General features: G+C 33.6%; 2 protein-coding genes across 7 annotated transcripts in view; one reads left to right on the top strand and one right to left on the bottom strand.

The window, feature by feature from the left end:
- LOC111694700 (OTU domain-containing protein 7B) overlaps positions 1-7,347 on the top strand; it is a 20,939-nt gene extending 13,592 nt beyond the window's left edge. For all 3 annotated transcript variants that reach the window (XM_023467471.1, XM_023474913.1, XM_023482297.1), the window contains exons 14-19: positions 694-869; positions 2,640-2,855; positions 3,762-3,924; positions 4,599-4,987; positions 5,694-5,736; positions 5,971-7,347. In XM_023467471.1, coding sequence (XP_023323239.1) covers positions 694-869; positions 2,640-2,855; positions 3,762-3,924; positions 4,599-4,987; positions 5,694-5,736; positions 5,971-6,090 — 1,107 coding nt within the window. In that variant the 3' untranslated portion in view covers positions 6,091-7,347. The remainder of the gene's footprint in view (positions 1-693; positions 870-2,639; positions 2,856-3,761; positions 3,925-4,598; positions 4,988-5,693; positions 5,737-5,970) is intronic.
- LOC111694964 (uncharacterized) lies at positions 7,294-18,288 on the bottom strand. 4 transcript variants are annotated; one of them, XM_023465212.1, is made up of 17 exons: positions 18,182-18,288; positions 17,158-17,275; positions 16,163-16,296; positions 15,579-15,794; positions 14,960-15,045; positions 14,736-14,817; positions 14,142-14,235; positions 13,258-13,369; positions 11,998-12,078; positions 11,731-11,768; positions 11,466-11,547; positions 10,985-11,050; positions 10,412-10,562; positions 9,614-9,769; positions 8,756-8,835; positions 8,172-8,228; positions 7,294-7,643 (listed from the first exon to the last, which is right to left on the bottom strand). In XM_023465212.1, exons 2-17 carry the CDS (start codon positions 17,258-17,260, stop codon positions 7,520-7,522), a joined length of 1,662 nt encoding a protein of 553 aa, XP_023320980.1. In that variant the 5' UTR covers positions 17,261-17,275; positions 18,182-18,288; the 3' UTR covers positions 7,294-7,519. The 4 variants fall into 4 exon arrangements, with proteins under 4 accessions (XP_023320980.1, XP_023321715.1, XP_023322474.1 ...); XM_023465947.1 differs by having other exon boundaries at positions 18,168-18,268; XM_023466706.1 differs by lacking the exon at positions 18,182-18,288 and adding an exon at positions 17,988-18,099.
- Positions 18,289-19,333: the final 1,045 nt, after the last annotated feature.

A 19,333-nucleotide genomic window follows, 5' to 3' on the forward strand; every position in this document is an offset into this window, starting at 1 on the left:
CCATTGTTTCTGAAGCAGAAATGTAACGGTTAAAAAAAACATTATTTAAATTAATCAATTTTTTTTAATGCTGGAAAATGACTTTAAAGTACGCCTACAGTCCCTTTAAGATTTGTCATTGAAATAAATCAGTTTTTACAATTAGTTTCTTATTAGAGAAGAAATAAGACGACATTCAGTTCACAGTTTTTGTTGCCAGCATATTTTGCCCAGGGAATAAGAATAAAGGGAAGGGAAATGGCGCTGGTCTGGCATGAGAAAGCCAGTCATACTGCTTTGCAGACGAGTTCGTTATCACACACGCACACTCTTTTGGTACAGACACACAACATGACTACAGTCAAGGAAATTGCAGAACAATGTTGTTAATTATAATTAAGCTTTAATAACGAGTAGTTTATTGTAAACTTTAATCAAATTATATTCTTTGCATAAAAAAATTGGCTTATAGTGTTGACTTAAATATATAAACAATATATTACATGTATATTAAACTTATTTTTAGGTAAACAATTAACAACAAACAAAATTTGACTGTACAAATACCGAGATTCTTATGTACTGTATATAACTACAGTATACACCTTCAGTTCGGTATTACTTACACAGTACACACACTCTTTGGGTACAGACATACATACATGACGTTTCCGCACCCTGATTTTGCCTAATCTAATAGTTGATGTTCTCCAGGTCCCTTTGCCAGCCTGTTTTCTGGATCCTGCTCCTAGTCCTGATCTGGATTCTCCGGAGTATGCTGAATATAATCTCTACGAGGACCAAGATCACAAATCTCGAACGAGTAAACAGATCCAGTCTGTTGCAAAACAGTTCGGATCCCTTGGGAAAACTGTTTCTAAAAAACTAAAGTAAGTTCAGGGTTAAACCTCTTCCATTAGAAAAATAAGTATAATAAACCCAAAAAACAGAGATTTGCGTTCTTAAGCCCCTGTAATCTTTTGAATGAATCGAAGAAGAGCTCTAGTATATTGTAGTGGATTTTAAAAGGGGTCGTTAAAGTAACATTTTGTCGTTCGATGCTTCCTTTTGTCGTAAAACTATGTCGAATATTAAAAAAAAAACCTGTTTACTTTAAACAAGAACTAGATTTTAATATTTTATTCAAGTCTTTATTGTAGAGAAAAAAGAAATATGATTAGAAATTATAATAATGAGTACTTAATTATACATGTATATATTTCGCTCCAAAATAATGCCATGACAAATAATTGTCCTATTTCTAAGCTGTTCTTAACCATAAGACCGGGACTGCTGTGTAGATTTCTCTCCATAGAGTTCTGGGTTTAGGACTACGTATACACTATACACTTAATTTTAGAAACTCCAAAAGAAAAATCTTAAGGGGTTCAAATATATGTTTAATTTTCTTTGTTTCTTAACCAACACTTGTTTATCTGAAGTTAATGGAGGGATTTTCGAATATTTTACATAGTTTTAAACAAAACGGAAGGATCGGACGTCAAAAAACCTACTTAAAGGGACAGTAAAGGGAAAATGAAAGGGGGTATAGGCTGAAAGCTAATCCCTTTAGCTCTTGATCGCGACCCATGAAAGTTATATCTGATGTTCCTGTCTCGAGAAAACATCTGCACGTCCGCAGTTTCTCTTTTTCTTGCTTCCATTTGCCCGTCCATTTATGGCGCTGCTATTGAAAGACTGTTTACTAGTCGCTGTCTTTGCGCTATTATAAGACAGTGCACGATCAACCTTTCATTGTATAGATGTCATCCTCTCCTTTTGTTTTGCTTAATTGAAGTTTGCAGTCTGAGCACTTCAAGTTAGTTTTTTTTGTATCTGCAGCGAGGGAGCAATAGCTTCCCTGCTATGAAGCGCACATTTTTACTTTCCTATAAAAGGAAGTTTGCCATTCCAAGGAAGGATAATCAAGTGACCTGCTTAGGGGTAATTTGTTGTAGGATCAAACAGAGAAATGTCCTCAAGTCTTGTTTCGCTGCTTGTGAGAAGGTTAGATGGTAGGTAAAGGAAAGTGGAGATGAGGATAAGGGTTTGTAGAAGTGGCGTATCAGGAATTTTCGTTAAAAAACACTCTTATTTGTCCACATGTTATACTGTTTCCCAGTCCAGCGGAATTCCTTAGGAAGTATCACATTTAGTGTGCAGTGCACCGCTACTGCATGCAGAATGCGGAGTGTCCCTTTTTTCAGCTCTGTTTCAGCAGGGTCAGGGCCCTTCCAGAAAGGGCTCCGACCGCTCAGTAGAGTGGATACAAAACCGGATTAGTATTAGACATATTAGCTCTTTGTTATTCCTAATTCTTGACCTAGGACCCCGGCCGTGGAAACTGTAGTTAATAAAGGAGGCTAGCTAATTTAGCATGGGGTTCAGAGCCGCTTGGCCTTCCCTTCCTCCTATATGTAGACACCTTTCTCAGCGTCCACTGCAAATATTGTAGAGAGATTTCTGAGCAGATCTCTGCTCTCCTAGGCTGTAGGAATGCAACTGTAAAATTAAAAACTATATTGCACCATCTTTACGAGTCTTTTAACATTAAAAGTGCTGAAAAACCCTAATCCCTGTTTTTTGGGTCACCCTGTAGTTTTTATTTGATATCCTTACTTTCTGAACCTTAAAAAACTATTTAGAATATTTATTTTCAGGAAAAATCTTGGAACTATCACACGGTTGGCAAGAACAGGCTCCTTTAAGGGTATGCGAAAGGAGATGCGTCGAGTAAGTCAAACCACCCGCCTGCCTGGAACGAGGATAGTCGGAGGAAACCAGGATCATATTCTAGCAGCTCTTATTGAAACCCAACACAGTCTACCGTACCAACAGGAGATGGTGGAGAACTATCTCCAGGAAGCCAAGTTCAGGTAGGAAACCTAGCTTAGTTCTCCTGGAAGCTAGGTTTAGGTAGGAAACCTAGCTTAGTTCTCCTGGAAGCTAGGTTCAGGTAGGAAACCTAGCTTAGTTCTCCGGGAAGCCAGGTTCAGGTAGGAAACTTAGCTTAGTAACCAGGTTCAGGTAGGAAACCTAGCTTAGTTGTCCAGGAAGCCAGGTTCAAGTATGAAAACTAGCTTAGTTCTCCATTAAGTCAGGTTCAAGTAAGAAACTTAGCTTAGTTCTTCAAGAGGCCTTCATGAGGACACATTGCTTTGTTCTCCAGAAAGCCAGGTTCAGATAAGAAACCTAGCTTGGTTCTAGGAAGCCAGGTTCAGGTAAGAAATTTAGCTTAGTTCTCCAGGAAACTAGGTTCAGATAGGAAATCCGGAAAAGTTCTCCGGGAAGTCAGGTTCAGGTAGAAAATATAATTTAGTCGGGTTTGTGTAGCGAACCTACATGAATTCTCCAGGAAGCCAGGTTTGGGTAGAAAACCCAGCAAAGTTAGCCAAGAAGCCAGGTTAAGGTATAGGAAACCCAAGCAAAGTTATAATAGAAGCAAAGTTTAGCAGGAAACCAAGCAAAGGTAAATCTCCATGAAGCCAGGTCCATGTAGTAAACATAGCAAAGTTAAATCTCCCGGAATCCAGGTTCAGATAAGAAACATAGCAAAGTTAAATCTCCCGGAAGCCAGGTCCATGTAGGAAAGTTCTTTAATGCTTGCCAGGTTCAGATTTTTATCTGTTCCGGAAAGACATATTCTGGATAATCTCTGAAAGTTTCTAGGCTTGGCCTTCTAGCGCCTCTCCTAGCCGCAGTTCTCGTATCTCTTGAGAATAACATTCAAGTATTTTTTTAAAATTTATAAGTCAGTTTTTTTCTTAAATAAAATATTTCAGGTTTACCAAGGACAAGGAGATGAAGCTCCAGCAGGCCGAGGAGAGAAGGGAAAGGGAGAAAGGTCGAGAACCTGTCAAGTCTGTTCAATGTGTCAATCCATCGTGCCGAGATATTGGGCACTCGGATACATCCTACCTCTGCAGATCCTGCTACTCATTACAGGTTAACATACAGAGCGTCCATATCATATTAGATTATCCCCAATCTTTAACGCCAAAATACGCACATAATATTCGAAATATCGAGCATTTTCTGCATTTTATTTTTATTAGCTTTATTAAATTTTCAAAATGATTCATTCTTCTTAAATTTTCTGATTTTTCCCCAATTAAGACCCATTGACGCGGTCTAATTTGATGTGGGTCACCCTGTTTATACTTAGATTTATTTTTCTTGATAAAAGGAATTGAGTCTTTGCCAGAAACTAAAATTTTCTAATCCCTATATCATTACAACCTGATGATGCACTCCTTATATATTTTAAACTTTTATTATTTGATCTAACAGAATTTATAGTTCAAATTATCTAAGGTCTACGACGTTGCGTTGCAAAAACATTGAGCTTAGAAAATCAGAAATTGTTATAAAGTTTCAGATTCTTGAACGGAAACAAAGTTTTGTGCAAAAGTTGGAATATATTTTCCGTTCTCTGTTCTTGTAAATCTTATTTTTACATGGTTTCTCTACTTTAAAACATCTTTCTGCTTAGTCTAAGTTCAATGTTTTGTTATGAATTTTATCACAACCATTGTATAATTAGACACATGAGATAAACATTAGTTAATACTAATTTAACAGCACTCTTGTTCTTAAATTGATTGTTTTCTACTGTGAAGGTATCCGATGAGTTTGACGGGAGAAGTAGTGCTAAATCTCTCCAGCAGACTGGTTTATCTGGAGCTACGAGTCGAGTACCAGGACTACATGGAGACGGTGCTCTATATGGAAGCGGGAAATCAACCTTCTATGTTAACCCTGACTCTGGATCCTACCAGACTTCAACTGAATCTATCCCTCGGGTCGTAGATCCCTCGATATACCTTGCTAATAGCACCTTCTACAGGGACAGGGTTCCTGACCTTGTAGTTCCAGTTCCAAAGAACCACGTAGATCCTATGCCAATAGTTCCTGTTTCACAGTTAAGATCTTCTACTCCAGACCTGGGCCCAAAACCACCAATTCGGAAGAAACCTATTCTTCCCATGAGCCCTTTATTCCTTCCTAGGTGTGTAGACAGCAGAGGCATCTTTTTTGCATATATTGTATTTACATTTTACAATTTATATTTTTATCCGCTGGTAAATTGTGATGAGTTGAAATTTTGACAACTGCATCCCATATTTTGAATTTTAATCTAAATTGTTCAAAGTAAATTGAGTTTTTGCCACAAACTCTGATCATTGCAACCTTAGACCTTAGATATTTTAAACTATGAATTCTGTAAGATCAAATAATCTAAGTTTTAGATTACATCATCTGGTTGCAAAGATATAGGGATTAGCAAATTTGAGGATGTGGCAAAGACTCAATTCATTTCCATTTACCTTGAAATCTTGCATGTTCCCAATCACAAGATTACATGAATAATGGTCTAGTTACGAGATCGCCAACTTATTCCAGATATTCCGCAAAAAAAAAACCTTTTAACTTAAGTAAAGATTTGAAAAACCACAAAAATTTATGAATAGTATCATTTTCTTAAATGCGCATTTTCTTATTAAAAACTATCCAATTCTTTATTAATCCTCCAACCTTCAGTCATTACAAAAATTTCTGTAATACCTTTCCTCGAAGGAACTGATTTATTGCCACAAACTCTTATTTAATAAACGATGTATTTAAAGAAGAAAATCATCAGGTTGAAAAGATTTGAAAATTTGATTTTGTGGCAAGTCAGTGCCTTTATATTTTCTTTTTTCTTTTTTTTTTAGGAAGAATATTCCCGAGAATACAATGTTGAACGCTAATCTTCAGGTTTGTTAAATACATTTGAATATAAAGAATTTTCAATATTGTATAATAATTATATTAATATAGTAAGTTACACTCAAATTTAAGTGATAGAAATCTTAATGACGACCTGAAACTTTCTAAATGTGGCAAATTTAACATTAATGAATGAACTTTTTAAACTCTTTACTCGAGTATAATTTGTTTGGGTATAACCAATATCCATGTTGATGATATAAATTGAACCTTGTTATTTAGATAAAATTGCCTCCAACTGGGAATCCCTGCCGGACTCAGGATTGTAAATTCTTTGGTTCTCCTGAAACCTCGTCTTACTGCTCTAAATGTTTCAAGGAGCAGAGAAGTATCCTGGACTAAATCTTGTCTCTACAATGAAAAGAATTTTCAGAAATGTACAAATGTACATTTTACACAATGCTCTAATGTCCAAAAATTAGCCTCAGAAAAAAAAATAACATTGCGCGGTGTCAGGATTTTGACTAGGAGTTCCGTGTAAAGATGTTTCATCATCAGAGTAGTTTGCCAGTTTCTTTGAATTCATCTTCATCACAAATATCTTTAAAACCAACTCGTTTTTAAGAGCCTTTAAAGAACCTTGGAAACCCCCCAGAAAATTTACTCAGAATTTTCTTGAAAATTTGTGAGATTATTTTTAAACATTACAGTTGTCGGAAGAAAGTTGAAGTTGCAATGCTCAGAAATCATAAGATCATTTTTTTGCGTTGAACCAATGAGATATAAAAGTTTAATTAAATTTTCTTTTGGAAAGATCTGAAGTTATTTCGGTTGTTTTTTATGTACACGATGTTTAAATGTTTTTTATTGAAACTTGTGAAGTTATTATAAAGTTTAAATATGAAGCTATGCACTTGACTAACAAAAATTATAAAGATGTCTCTCAACTTTGATCTTGTAAGAATAGATTTAGTGTAACACGCATAATACTTCTAGAGGAAATCAATATGCCTCATCCTTCATAGTTCTTTATTTTGTTACACATTTAAATTATTTCATTTCACTGTAACTAAGATTTTTTAAATAAAAGCGACCAGCTTTTTTCTCAAGATTTAAATGTGGAATTTCATGCTTTTGTCGAATCAAAGTGCGTCAACATTTTGTAGAAATTTTTATTTTAAAGTTTTAAAATTTTAAACTTTTCAATTTTTGATATACATATTCTACAGTAGGAGCCAAAAATGTATCTAATTTTAATTTTCAATTTCTAAATTTCTAATTTACATTGTAGTTGCATGTCTTGTATCCTCTAAATGTAGTTCAGACGCTTAAAAATTAAAATTTTAAAATCATGCTCAGACGACTTTCAAAATATGCCAAACTTTAAGCAACGGCTGTTTTCATATCAAACTTGTTATTCATATATATTAATGGACATATTAAAAGTCATTTGTATAATTCAAATAATTAATATTTATTCAGTTAATTCATTTAATGAATGAGACGATTGTTTTTAACTCACATTGTGATTAGTATTGTGTCTATGTGTGTACTGTATGTGTGTGAACCTTTGCACAATTAGCTCGACATAAGTCAAAAAAAATATTATCATGTACATAATATTATTATATCAATATACAAATATACATTTATTTTGTATTCCAGCTATTTCACTATTTCAATTTCATATGTAAAATAACATAAAAACCAAGGCAATTTCAGCTGTTTACCACTTGTTCTTTTTTCCTTTTAACGTGACGTAACTCGAGCAATTTCCGAGTTTAGGTTGGGTTTAATTTTTCATCTCAATTATGTAAGACTAAGATGAATGCTATGATGACGGATACTGCTGAAGTCTACATGCTGCAAACCCTCTCCTGGGTGAGACCCAGACCAGCTCCAGGTTCAAGTTCTCATTTCGGACTCGTTCAACCAGTTCACGATAAAACATGTTTCTAGAAGATAGATTCTTGAACAATTTGTTCAAACACTTTACAAAATTTTTAAACTGAAATCAAATTTTCTTATCCCTACTTTGCAACCTGATGGTGTAAACCTTTGGTATTTCAAACTTAGATTTTTTGATCTAACAGAATAGTTTGAATTATTTATGGTCTATGACATTGGGTTGCAAAGACAAAGGAATTGAAAAATCAGAGTTTAAGGCAAAGGCTGAATTTCATTGAAACATATTCGGGTTTAGAATTTTTAAAATTTAATTATTTTACTAGCAAAACAATAAGTTAAAAATAGTAATGAAAATATAAATGATCTGTAAATGAAAAGTAAGAAAATGGAGATAAATAAAGTGGGACGGAATGGGGGCAACATCCAAGAAAAGTGAAGGTTGGCTGACAAATTGACAAGGAAATGATAATGAATGGTAAACGAAGATTACAATGGGAAAATGATTTCTAAGGAGATAAACCTTAGATGAATTAAGGAGAATGAATGAAGGAAACTGAAGAAAAGAAGATTTTTACCTTGTCTCGACTGCTAGAACATCTGTCAAGTTTACTAATCTTCCCAACATCATCAACCTTGAATTCAAGATACAATGGTAGGCATATATTTTAATACAGAATTGACAATATCCTTTGCTTTCTAATGGTAAATAGACAGACAAACTAAATGTAAACAAAGAAAATACCACAATAAAATGCAAAGAGTACATTAATAAGAGAATATTTTGTGCATATACTTGTTGAGACCTCGTAGCTCACCTAGTTTTTATTTACCTACTATGAGATTTAGTTGCATATGAAAAATTCAAAATATCTTCAAAAGGGAGTTTTTATTAAAAATATAAAATATACATAAAAGATCAAGTCAGTGTGAACGGAAATGATCTTTGCCACAAACTCTGATTTTTCAAAACTTAAAACTTTGCAACCCAATTTCAAACTATGAATTCTGCTAGATTAAATAATCGTAAGTTTGAAATATCAAAGATCTACACCATCAGGTTGCAAAGCTAAAGGGATTCGAGAAAATTGAGTTTATGGCTAAGACTTAATTCTTATACTTTAAGTTGACTTGAAAGAGCCAATAAAGGAAAAAATCCTACTTTGGACAGTTGTCGATAAGAAGATTGATGGAGTCAAGTCCCATACCAGAACTAGTGTTGATCCAAACACTCTCCAGCTCCTGTATATTAGTTTATTTTATGAAACTATTGTGTACTTTATCACTCATGGCCACTTCATGGTAAATTATATTATAGACGTGCTATAAAGTATTAATTATGCCATAATGGTGAATTAGCTGTATAGTGTATAGTATGAAGTTTCATTGATTCTCGGATTTTCTCCAAAAGATTTAGAGTATTTCTAAAAAAAATCAATAACTGGTTTTAAATTTATTTTAATTTCTGCACTGTTTTATTAAAAAGCTTATTAGATCTAGAAATAACATTTTTGTTAATGTACAAAATTAGAGTACAATCTACGGCTAAAATAAACTAGGTTACACACAAAAAGTCCACTCAGTTTGACAAGAAAAATATAGGCGTGGTTCCTAGCTTGGCGGAGGGGGGGATAGATAAAACTCCTAAGAATGCGCGAATACCGGATAATATTTCTTTAATTCTCTCTCTCTATGACAGCTTGCCATGACAGCTTGTTTCTATAGATAGTACGGGTTAAGGATGGATGTTGAAAAGGATGGATACGAATGTTATTAGTATCAAAAATCGAACAACATTCGTATCAAATTAAAATCAACCTTATTGTATCAGATTCATAATAACCATCCTTAACCTGTACTATCTATAGAAACAAGCTGTCATGGCAAGCTGTCATAGAGAGAGAGAATTAAAGAAATATTATCCGGTATTCGCGCATTCTTAGGAGTTTTATCTATCCCCCCCTCCGCCAAGCTAGGAACCACGCCAAAAATATATGTACAGTGTACACTGTACACTTACCTTTAAAGGGTTGTCAGCTAACAGATTAGACCAGGCAGTATTACCCAGCTGTTCTAGGTTCCCATCAAGGTTAATCTTCTCGATCTTAAGAGCAGAGGTCAGAAGCCAGGACAACCTCTTGTTTGTACAATGACCTCCGAGGCTAAGTTCCTTTAACTAAAATAGCAATAAATCTTACTTTAATTCTTGTAACCCAAATATTGAGTTGCAATTTTTTGAGAAAGAAATTTTCAGCAACATTTTTACAATCATCAATTCAAAGATTGCAATATCGATGAACAATTTTTAATAAATGTATTTTTTGTATGTTTTCTTGCTAAATATTGATCGCTTGAAGCCGCAGATATAATAAAATTGACCTTAATAATCAATATCAAAGTCAACCAGACAGGGGTTCCTTTTAATGTTACATTGACAATCCCTATTTGACTAAGATCTAGTTTAACTATCCGTATCCAGTTCAACCACATACTTTTCGTCTTAAAATAACTAGAGATCTTGGTTTACAACTTCTGCTTCAGGTCTTATTTTTAGTTAGCTTGGGAACCCAGCTTTGCCTGGGAACTAAGTCTTCCTGCAAAAATAATCCTACTCGACTAAGAACTTTTAAACCAAGATAATTCCCGTGGTTCTGACTAGTTCCCCCAATCAACATTTTAGACAAATTGGTGAAAGGGTTTATTAGTTATAATCAGACATACAAACGAACAAACAAACAGAGATTATTGTACTTTTTATACATAGATCAGATTAGCTAGGACATTTTTTTAAATAAGCTAACAAAAGAATGTGTCCAACCTGAGTAAGAAATCCTAGAGATTCCGGAGGTATATCCAGATACTGGGGCTCCAGGTCCTCATCAGTACTGGTGGAGTAGTCGCCCTCAAACCTCAGGTACTCCAGGTTCGGACACATCGTCGCAATAATGTTGTGACATTCAACTATTGAGCTAAATAATTTTTAGAATTTAAGAAAGCACGTTTATATCATTATTAGAGATTAAAACAAAAATTTTAAAAGCATTTTTCAATCAAAGATGTTGTGTCACCACAAACTGAAGTAAATTGCACTTAAGATTAAAATGTTAAATATTTTTAATCATAACTCCTTTTATTAAAAAGTTATTGAAAAGAACCATTAATATGTTTGTGAATTTCTAATATGTAATGATACCGAATAAATTTTTATCTCGTACGCGTGAATACAATCCAATATGATGTGGGACACACTGTAAATAATTCAAAGAAATCAAAGACTCAAAAAATCAAAACTAGAGAAGCTACGAGATCACAAAGTCTTTCAGGTAATGTCGCATAAATTTGACCTCCAGTTGTCTAGTTAATAACTTAATAGATTTATACTATTTTTGACCTGTATTCAGCGAATACATTATACATCAGCTTAGTCAACCTTCCTCCGCAGCTTTCCATTATCTTCCTGAAAACACAGAAATACAAAGAAACTGAAATTGTGCAACAGACTCAAATTCTCTAATCCCTATATTTTTCCAACCTGATGTTTGCGGCCAAATTTCAGTTCCTTTTTAGATCTTTAAACGGTCCAATAAGCATGCTTAAAGAGTCAAGGTAAATATGCTAATGATAGTATTGATTTATATATTTACATTATTCAATCAATCTCAGTGTTTACTAAATCCCATTGCTATAGGGGTAGTGTATTTACATTAACAATTCAATTTCGGTGTTTACTAAATCCCATTGCTATAGGGTTAGCGTAGAACGATTAAAACAATTTCTAAAGCACAAAGCAAGAATTGAGTTAATGCTACAAAGGCAGATTTTCTAATTTTGCATATTTTTAGCGATTGGATCTCATACACTACTGTTTATACCTGAAGAGATCATTTCGAGCATTATCGTAGAAGTTGAGATCAAGAGTTCTTAGAGTTTTTATTTGACTCAAGGAGGACGGATCTGACAAAATAGAAAACTTAACTTAATAAGAAAAGTTTTGTTTAAGAAGTTTTTCACTTAAAAAGCTTAATCGGTTTTATTTTTTTATTTTCGGAATGAAAAATAATCTAAATATTCTTCCATGCGATATACTCGGAAAACTAAACTTTATTAAAAGTTCTTATTTTGAAGTTTTCTATTTTCCTGGCGTGAATCCTAGATCTTGAAACACAAAATCAAGTCTATTCAGTAACATTGTTTGTAATCAATTTAAAGACTATTTCAGTTTCAAGTAAAAAAAGTAAAAGAACTGATTACTTGCTCATGCTGTCTACTCTAATTTTTTTATATTTACATTTTTTAAACCTGATTTTGTTCATTTACCTTTATGCAAAATACCATAATATAAAACGTTTCTGGATCCTTCTCATACTTTTGATTTTGTTTTCAGTTTATTTTACAACAATATTCCTGAGTATTTTTAAATAAGGAAACATGGCAGAACATCCCAGCTCATCAGATTTAGGATTGGATAACCAGAAGTTCTTTAATCTAAACAAAGATCAGATTTAGGATTGGATAACCAGAAGTTCTTTAATCTAAACAAAGATCAGATTTAGGATTGGATAACCAGAAGTTCTTTAATCTAAACAAAGATCAGATTTAGGATTGGATAACCAGAAGTTCTTTAATCTAAACAAAGATCAGATTTAGGATTGGATAACCAGAAGTTCTTTAATCTAAACAAAGATCAGATTTAGGATTGGATAACCAGAAGTTCTTTAATCTAAACAAAGATCAGACTTAGGATTGGATAACCAGAAGTTCTTTAATCTAAACAAATATCAGATTTAGGATTGGAAACAAGAAGTTCTTTGATCTAAACAAATATTAAATTTAATTTAAGGAATTGATAACCAGAAGTTCTTCAGTCTAAACAAATATCAGATTTAGGATTGTATAACCAGAAGTTCTTTAATCTGAACAAACATCAGATTTATTGTATCAGAGTATTGATAAAATAACCAGAAATTCTTTAATTTAGACAAACATCAGATTTATGAAGTGATAAGTTATCAGAATTTGACCGCAGGATAACTTTAAGTCACCAGTAGATTGTGTAGTTTACCTGTACCCCTTCCTGGCCTCCCTCTGTATAACTCCTATATCAGTAAAGAATGTAGTTTACCTGTACCCCTTCCTGGCCTCCCTCTGTAGAACTGCTATATCAGTAGACTGTGAAGTTTACCTGTACCCCTTCCTGGCTTCCCTCTGTAGATCTCCTATATCAGTAGACTGTGTAGTTTACCTGTATCCCTTCCTGGCCTCCCTCTGTAGAACTGCTATATTAGTATATTGTGTAGTTTACCTGTATTTTCCCTACCTTGCCTCCCTCTGTAGAACTCCTATATCAGTAGACTGTGAAGTTACCTGTACCCCTTCCTTGCCTCCCTCTATAGAACTCCTATATCAGTATATTGTGTAGTTTACCTGTGTCCCTTCCTGGCCTCCCTCTGTAGAACTGCTATATCAGTAGATTGTGTAGTTTACCTGTGTCCCTTCCTGGCCTCCCTCTGTAGAACTGCTATATTGGTAGATTGTGTAGTTTACCTGTACCCCTTCCTTGCCTCCCTCTGTAGAACTCCTATATCAGTATAGAATGAAGTTTACCTGTACCCCTTCCTGGCCTCCCTCTGTAGAACTCCTATATCAGTATAGAATGAAGTTTACCTGTATCCCTTCCTTGCCTCCCTCTGTAGAACTGCTATATCAGGCTCCTCACCATTGTAGGCTCTTTTTATCAAATCAAACATTTCTCCGCGGGATTTGAAGATTCGGAAATCTAATAAAAACCAGGTTTTTAAATCATTTTCACTAAAGGTGAAACAATTGAGCAAAAAAAATTTCACCAAATAAATCAAAATAGGTATCAAAACACTAAATTCAGAAACGTTGAATTAGTAAATATCCCTTGAAAATTAAGCAAATTATAAGCCGTAAACAAACGTTTTTTTGGAAAGAACATCAAAAAAACAAAATTTTTTGGCCATAAATAAAACAATTTTTTGAATATTGAAAAACTGACAAATGGACGGTATTCAGTGGTTCAAGACTCATATCAACATGCTTTGAAAAAACTAAAATAATCGACCATCCCTTTCGATACCAGTTTTTTAAAATGTTTTGAAATCTTTTATTTCAGAACGAGTTTTTTCTTTCTTTTCTTTTTAAATGTCGCTTCCAATTTGCTACTACATAAATTTTTGCTGGTGCAAAGAGGGTTTAAAAGTTTCACCCTTATTTTTATAAAAACTTTATAGTTTTGGCTTTTAAGAGAATTTACATTTTTTTAAATACTAAAATCGAAAAGCTTTCTTACTTTAGATAAAAATTCTATTCTGGCAAATGATAAAAGAAAAAGAAAACATTGCACTATTGACGATGGTGTAATGAAATAAAACTTTTAGAGGATACAATTTTAAGATATGTTAAAATTTATAGCCATGTCCCCCATAAAGTTTGCACGTTTAAAAAATGACCCGAAAAAACTTAAGATTGTCCAACAGTTATCTTAAAAAACCAAAATAAATTCTTAACTAATAAGTTTATCCTGCCTGTATCACAGTTGTATGGACAATGATCAATGGTCTGGATGTTTTCACATTTCTCCGCTAACTCAAGTCTACCTTCACCAGTGAGCTGGGTTCCCTGGTAATATGTTTTTTATTTATTGTCAACGTAAGAATGGCATTAATGTTAGAAGTTGCTTTTTTTTCATTCAACCGAAAAGTATACAATTATTTGCATGCCTTATAAAAAAATGAAAATTAAAGCCTTTAGAGAAAGGAAGGTTTTCCATTCCAGAAAGAACTAAAAGACTGTCGAAAAAATACTTCAGTTTACTTTTTACTTCTTTAAACTGATGAGTTTCTAAACTTTTCAGGGTTACCAGTTTTACATATTGCATGCTCAATTTTTATGTTAGATGTATAATATATATAGAGGAGTGTAATCAAACCTAAGAATTAATAAAAATGTGTTTTTTAATGCTTAAGTATCTACTAATGATAAAAAAGTGGTCGTCGCTGATAATTTTTTTTTAAAACAAAGACATCAAAAAATGAAAAATCTTTGCTTTGTTTTTTTGCAAAAAAAATCATTCTAGCTTATCATACAATACTTATACATTATACATTATTGAAATAAACCTGTATATCCAGAACCATGAGGTTTTTACACCCTATGATGTGTGGGACTGCAAGATCACATACTTTAGAGGACCCTTTAACACTAAACATTATAACATTAATATTTATTAATTTCTAAATGTAAAATCTCTTCAAGTTTATAATTTAAAATTATATGGTTGTTGATATTCTAATGATATTTAAAAAAAGTTATTATTATAATTATTTATAAAAGGTTATTATACTTGAGTTGTTTAAGGTGTGGGCAACTAGTCCCCAGGTTGACCAGCATATCAGAGCTAGCGATGTATAAAAGGTTTAGATTCACCAACTATACCAAATATAACTGTTGATATTTTAATTTTGAGAAAACTTGACAAGAATTTTATCACCCAGTCTAGTTTTCTCAATATTCCAGGAATAAAAAGCTTAAACTCATTCTCAACAGTAATGCAGTCCTCGTCGTATATATCAATACAATGAAGACGACTTAGATTTTAATTTTATTTTCTAACAAGCTTTCTAACAGCATGGGTATTGGGTACACATAATCATGGAAACAACGTAAAGTTATATAATAACAGATTCTCTTTTTTTTACTTGTAAACTTGTAATTCGAAAAAAGCTTGTTAACTATGAAATATTGAATACAAAAGTCGTATTCATTGTATTGATTATAAACGTCCACCACTGTAGGCACTAAAACAAGGTCCCTACAAGGTTTTCTTGAAAACTTTTTTTCCTAAAGTTTTTTGAAACTTTTTGTTAAAAAGGGATGTACCGTGTGTCTAATTGTAAAAAGAAAATATACAAACCCCCCCAAAAAAACCAAAAATAAATATTTTTTATAAACAGTTTTGATTCCTTGTTAAACTTCTCAAGCTTTGTGTTCATGTTGCTGATGATTTCAGGTGTGAAGATAAAGGATTGGCCTAGAGTTAAACTCTCCAGGTTGTTGCACACACTGTCCATGATGTTGTAGACCTCACTAGTTACTTTCTTGTCGAATGCCGCGCTGATAGTTGATAAATTCAAAGTTTTAAGATTAGGTCCAAGAAGACAGGGGAGAATATTTCTCACCTTGAACAAAAACAGTTATTTAAAAAAAATATTTAAAAATGTAAACATCCAAACTTCATTGGAGTAGGAATTGAGTATATCCCACACACTCAAATTTTCTATTCCATTTATCTTTGCAACCTGATGGTGTAAACATTTATTACTAAACACTTTTAGTATTTGATCTGCTAGAATTTATACTTAGAAAAATCTACGGTCTACATCATTGGGTTGCAAAGATAAAGGGGCTAGAAAATCAGAGTTTGAAGCAAAGATTCAATTCCATTATGAACAATCTACTCCTATCTTCTTTCTCCATTACAATCTTCACAAAATTGAAAAAAAAAATTATTTTATAAATTCACTAAAAGTATCAATTAAACTTTTACCTTAGATCTGAGAACTGGTTGAGCTGGAGTTTTTGAAAAGATCTGTTCAAGTTTTTCGAAGATAATAAGAAGAAATTCTTCATAACCAGGCGGATTCAACACTATTAGTTCGTATAAACTCTTCCCAAACTTTACTAAAAACATTCTATTACCATCATTGGTAATTTTCAAGATGGGGTCTGACTTAAAAAAAAAAAAAATATTTAAAACGGAGCAATAAGTCATAACACCAAGAGCATGAAATTAGAACGGTTAGTGGAGTGGACTGGAATAAGATAAAAGGTTTAAGATAAATAGGATCAAGGATCAAGTAAAATATTTTGATGATGTAGGTTTGAAATGTTGTAAGAAAAAAGCGGGTCTGTCCTAGAGAACGATTTTTGGACCCCCCCCCCCTTCCTATCAATTTTGTATATTTACTTTATATTATTGAGGGTTAGGTTAGGTTAAGACAATATCTGGGCGGAGCGCTGCGGCTAGGATGGACTAGGGGGCCGAGCGCTGCGGCTAGGACAGGTTAGGGGGCCGAGCGCCGCGGCTAGGACAGGCTAGGGGGACGGGCGCTGCGGCCTGCACATAATCAATTATACTTACAAATGTACAAAATTGATAGGAGGGGGGGGGGGGGGGGGTCCAAAAATCGTTCTCTAGGAAATTACCGAAAAAGGATCAATTATAGAAAATAAAAATGAAATTACAAAGGGTTCAAAGAGTTAAAAAGGGATTTAGTTTATGAAGAAGAAGGATAAGATATAAAAAGATAAAGTATCGAGTATAAAGGATTATTGATGAAGCATCATGGGGAAATGAGGTCACTTTTAAGAATATATAAATAAAAAGGAATGAAGCATTAGGTATCAGAAGATAAAGGAAAGAAGACTAGATTGGGAATCCAGCTTTGACTGGAAATTACATTTTCCCCGGAAGAAGTCAACCTTCTCAACTTAGAATTTAAAGTTAAGTTATGGACATTGATAGCAAGATAATACTAATACCTGAATTTTCAACTGAGATCTTTAGGAAATTCTGAAGGACGAGTTCGAATATAGATTCCATTGCGGAGGTTCTCATAGTTCGTACTTGATTATGTGGAGCCATGGTATGATGTTGTTCCTGATTAAAGGAAGTGTTTGCGAAAAATGAAAGGAGGTATAAGAATGCTTACTGCGAAAAATAATCGCTTTTGATCGCACACTAATCTTATCTCTATCTGTTGCGTCTATTGTTAAAATTCATACCAAAGAATTTGTAGCGTCCCTACAAATTCAAAAAGATGCAACATACAACTCGGATTGTAAAAAAATCAATTTAATTCCAAATAAAGCATTCAGATATTACAACCTATAATCATCGGTAATTTTTCATACATATTTTTTTATGAACTGATCGAGTTACTTTTGAAAACATTTTTTCCTGTTTCAAGGAACTATGATAATGAACATTTTCATATTTTCCAGGAATGTTCGAAAATCCAGCGCCAGCCGTGAAAACAAGTTGTAAGCTAAATAATATTTTTAAAGAAATATTATGAAATATCAACCATGTACAAATGCGTCGAAAAATTATCAATGCATATTGGGTACTAATATCTTAATAATTTGAGATTGAAAATAAATTATTTTTTACGATCCGCGTTGTGTGTTACAACTTTCTGAATTTGTATGGAGGCTAAAAAAAAGATCATAGAAGTTACGTTCTTCGGTATGAGTCGTTTTTTAACAATTTTCTTCTTATAAACTCACTAAATTGAAGTAAGATTAGTAACGATCAAAAGCGATTATTTTTCGCCGTAAGCATAACCTCTTTCATTTTTCACCAACACTTCCTTTAAAGAACAGAAAATTTGAGATAATTTCACAGATTGATTTTTAAACCATGACTAAACTGACATTTGATACTTTAATCACAATTATTTCATCACACAGGTATGGATTGAATGGCTTTTAGTATCAAAGTATTACTCATTCAGCCTGTTGCCAACCGGGCCGAGGTGGTTTGTGTTTACCGTGGTTTCTCTACCTTTACTGCTTTGACTGATTGAGGGAGCTAGCAAGGTAGATCACTGTCCACTGATCAGTGTTCACTGATCAGTGATCTCTCCGGCGGAGTACAAATTGGGGTTATTGAGAACATTTAAGGTAATTGTCAACTAGCATAAATACCGAAAATCTGAAATTTTAGCTGTGAAAACTTCTTTTATAAGTAAATCTTACAAACTATCATAATTTTCAAGAAACACAAAATAAAAATAAAAATGTAATAATAGAATTGTTTTTTTTTACAAAACCGTCGTCTTCGATTTATATTTATTGGAGGAAAAAATTTGTACGTGGCATTTGCGCTTAGAGCTGCTGTAGCGCAGAACCTAGACAAAAATAACGTGTGTCGTAATCAAGTGTCGTAATTTAAATAAGCCATTTTATTAAAATTCAACCTAAATTAATATGAAAATAATTGAGCTTCATTATCGATTCTACCCACACGGGTTATAATTGTATGAATATTGTATGTGACAGAAAATATTACAATTAAAGTATCCATATGTTAATCATCTCGTGAACGTACATTGAGCTATGGCACTATATTCTAAGACAAATATTTACTTCAGCTGATTAGTAATTCTTAAAACTTTTAAGTTTTTATTACAATTATACCACTTTAACATTGGTATACAGGGTCTGTCCTAGTATACGATTTTTGGACCCCCCCCCCCCCTCCTATCAATTTTGTACATGACCATTTATTTTTCAGCAAATTTATTATTATTTATTTTTTTGTTATTTAGGGTTAGGTTAGGTTATGGAAAGGCCGAGCGCTGCGGCCACACTTTCTGGGCCGAGCGCTGCGGCTAGGATGGGCTAGGGGGCCGAGCGCTGCGGCCACGGGTTAGGTTATTATTATTTATTTTTTGGTTATTTAGGGTTAGGTTAGGTTATGGAAAGGCCGAGCGCTGCGGCCACACTTTCTGGGCCGAGCGCTGCGGCTAGGATGGGCTAGGGGGCCGAGCGCTGCGGCCACGGGTTAGGTTAAGTTAAGAAACTTCTTGTCAGACCCATGTACAAAATTGATAGGAGGGGGGGGGGGCACGGGGGGGGTCCAAAAATCGTATACTAGGAATATACCGGTATACATTATAACATTGTATTTTATTTATTGTCTGAGTTTTTTCCC

The sequence above is a fragment of the Eurytemora carolleeae genome, unplaced genomic scaffold (assembly GCF_000591075.1).
Source record: "Eurytemora carolleeae unplaced genomic scaffold, Eaff_2.0 scaffold79, whole genome shotgun sequence".
Lineage (NCBI taxonomy): Eukaryota > Metazoa > Arthropoda > Copepoda > Calanoida > Temoridae > Eurytemora > Eurytemora carolleeae.

What these genes read in the sequence shown, in the direction of transcription:
- LOC111694964 (XM_023464455.1), bottom strand. An exon ending in CCACACCTTAAACAACTCAA is followed by an intron (nt 14,818 to 14,959) that starts GTATAATAACCT and finishes TATAATGTTTAG; the next exon opens with TGTTAAAGGGTCCTCTAAAG. An exon ending in TAGCTGACAACCCTTTAAAG is followed by an intron (nt 8,836 to 9,613) that starts GTAAGTGTACAG and finishes ACTAATATACAG; the next exon opens with GAGCTGGAGAGTGTTTGGAT.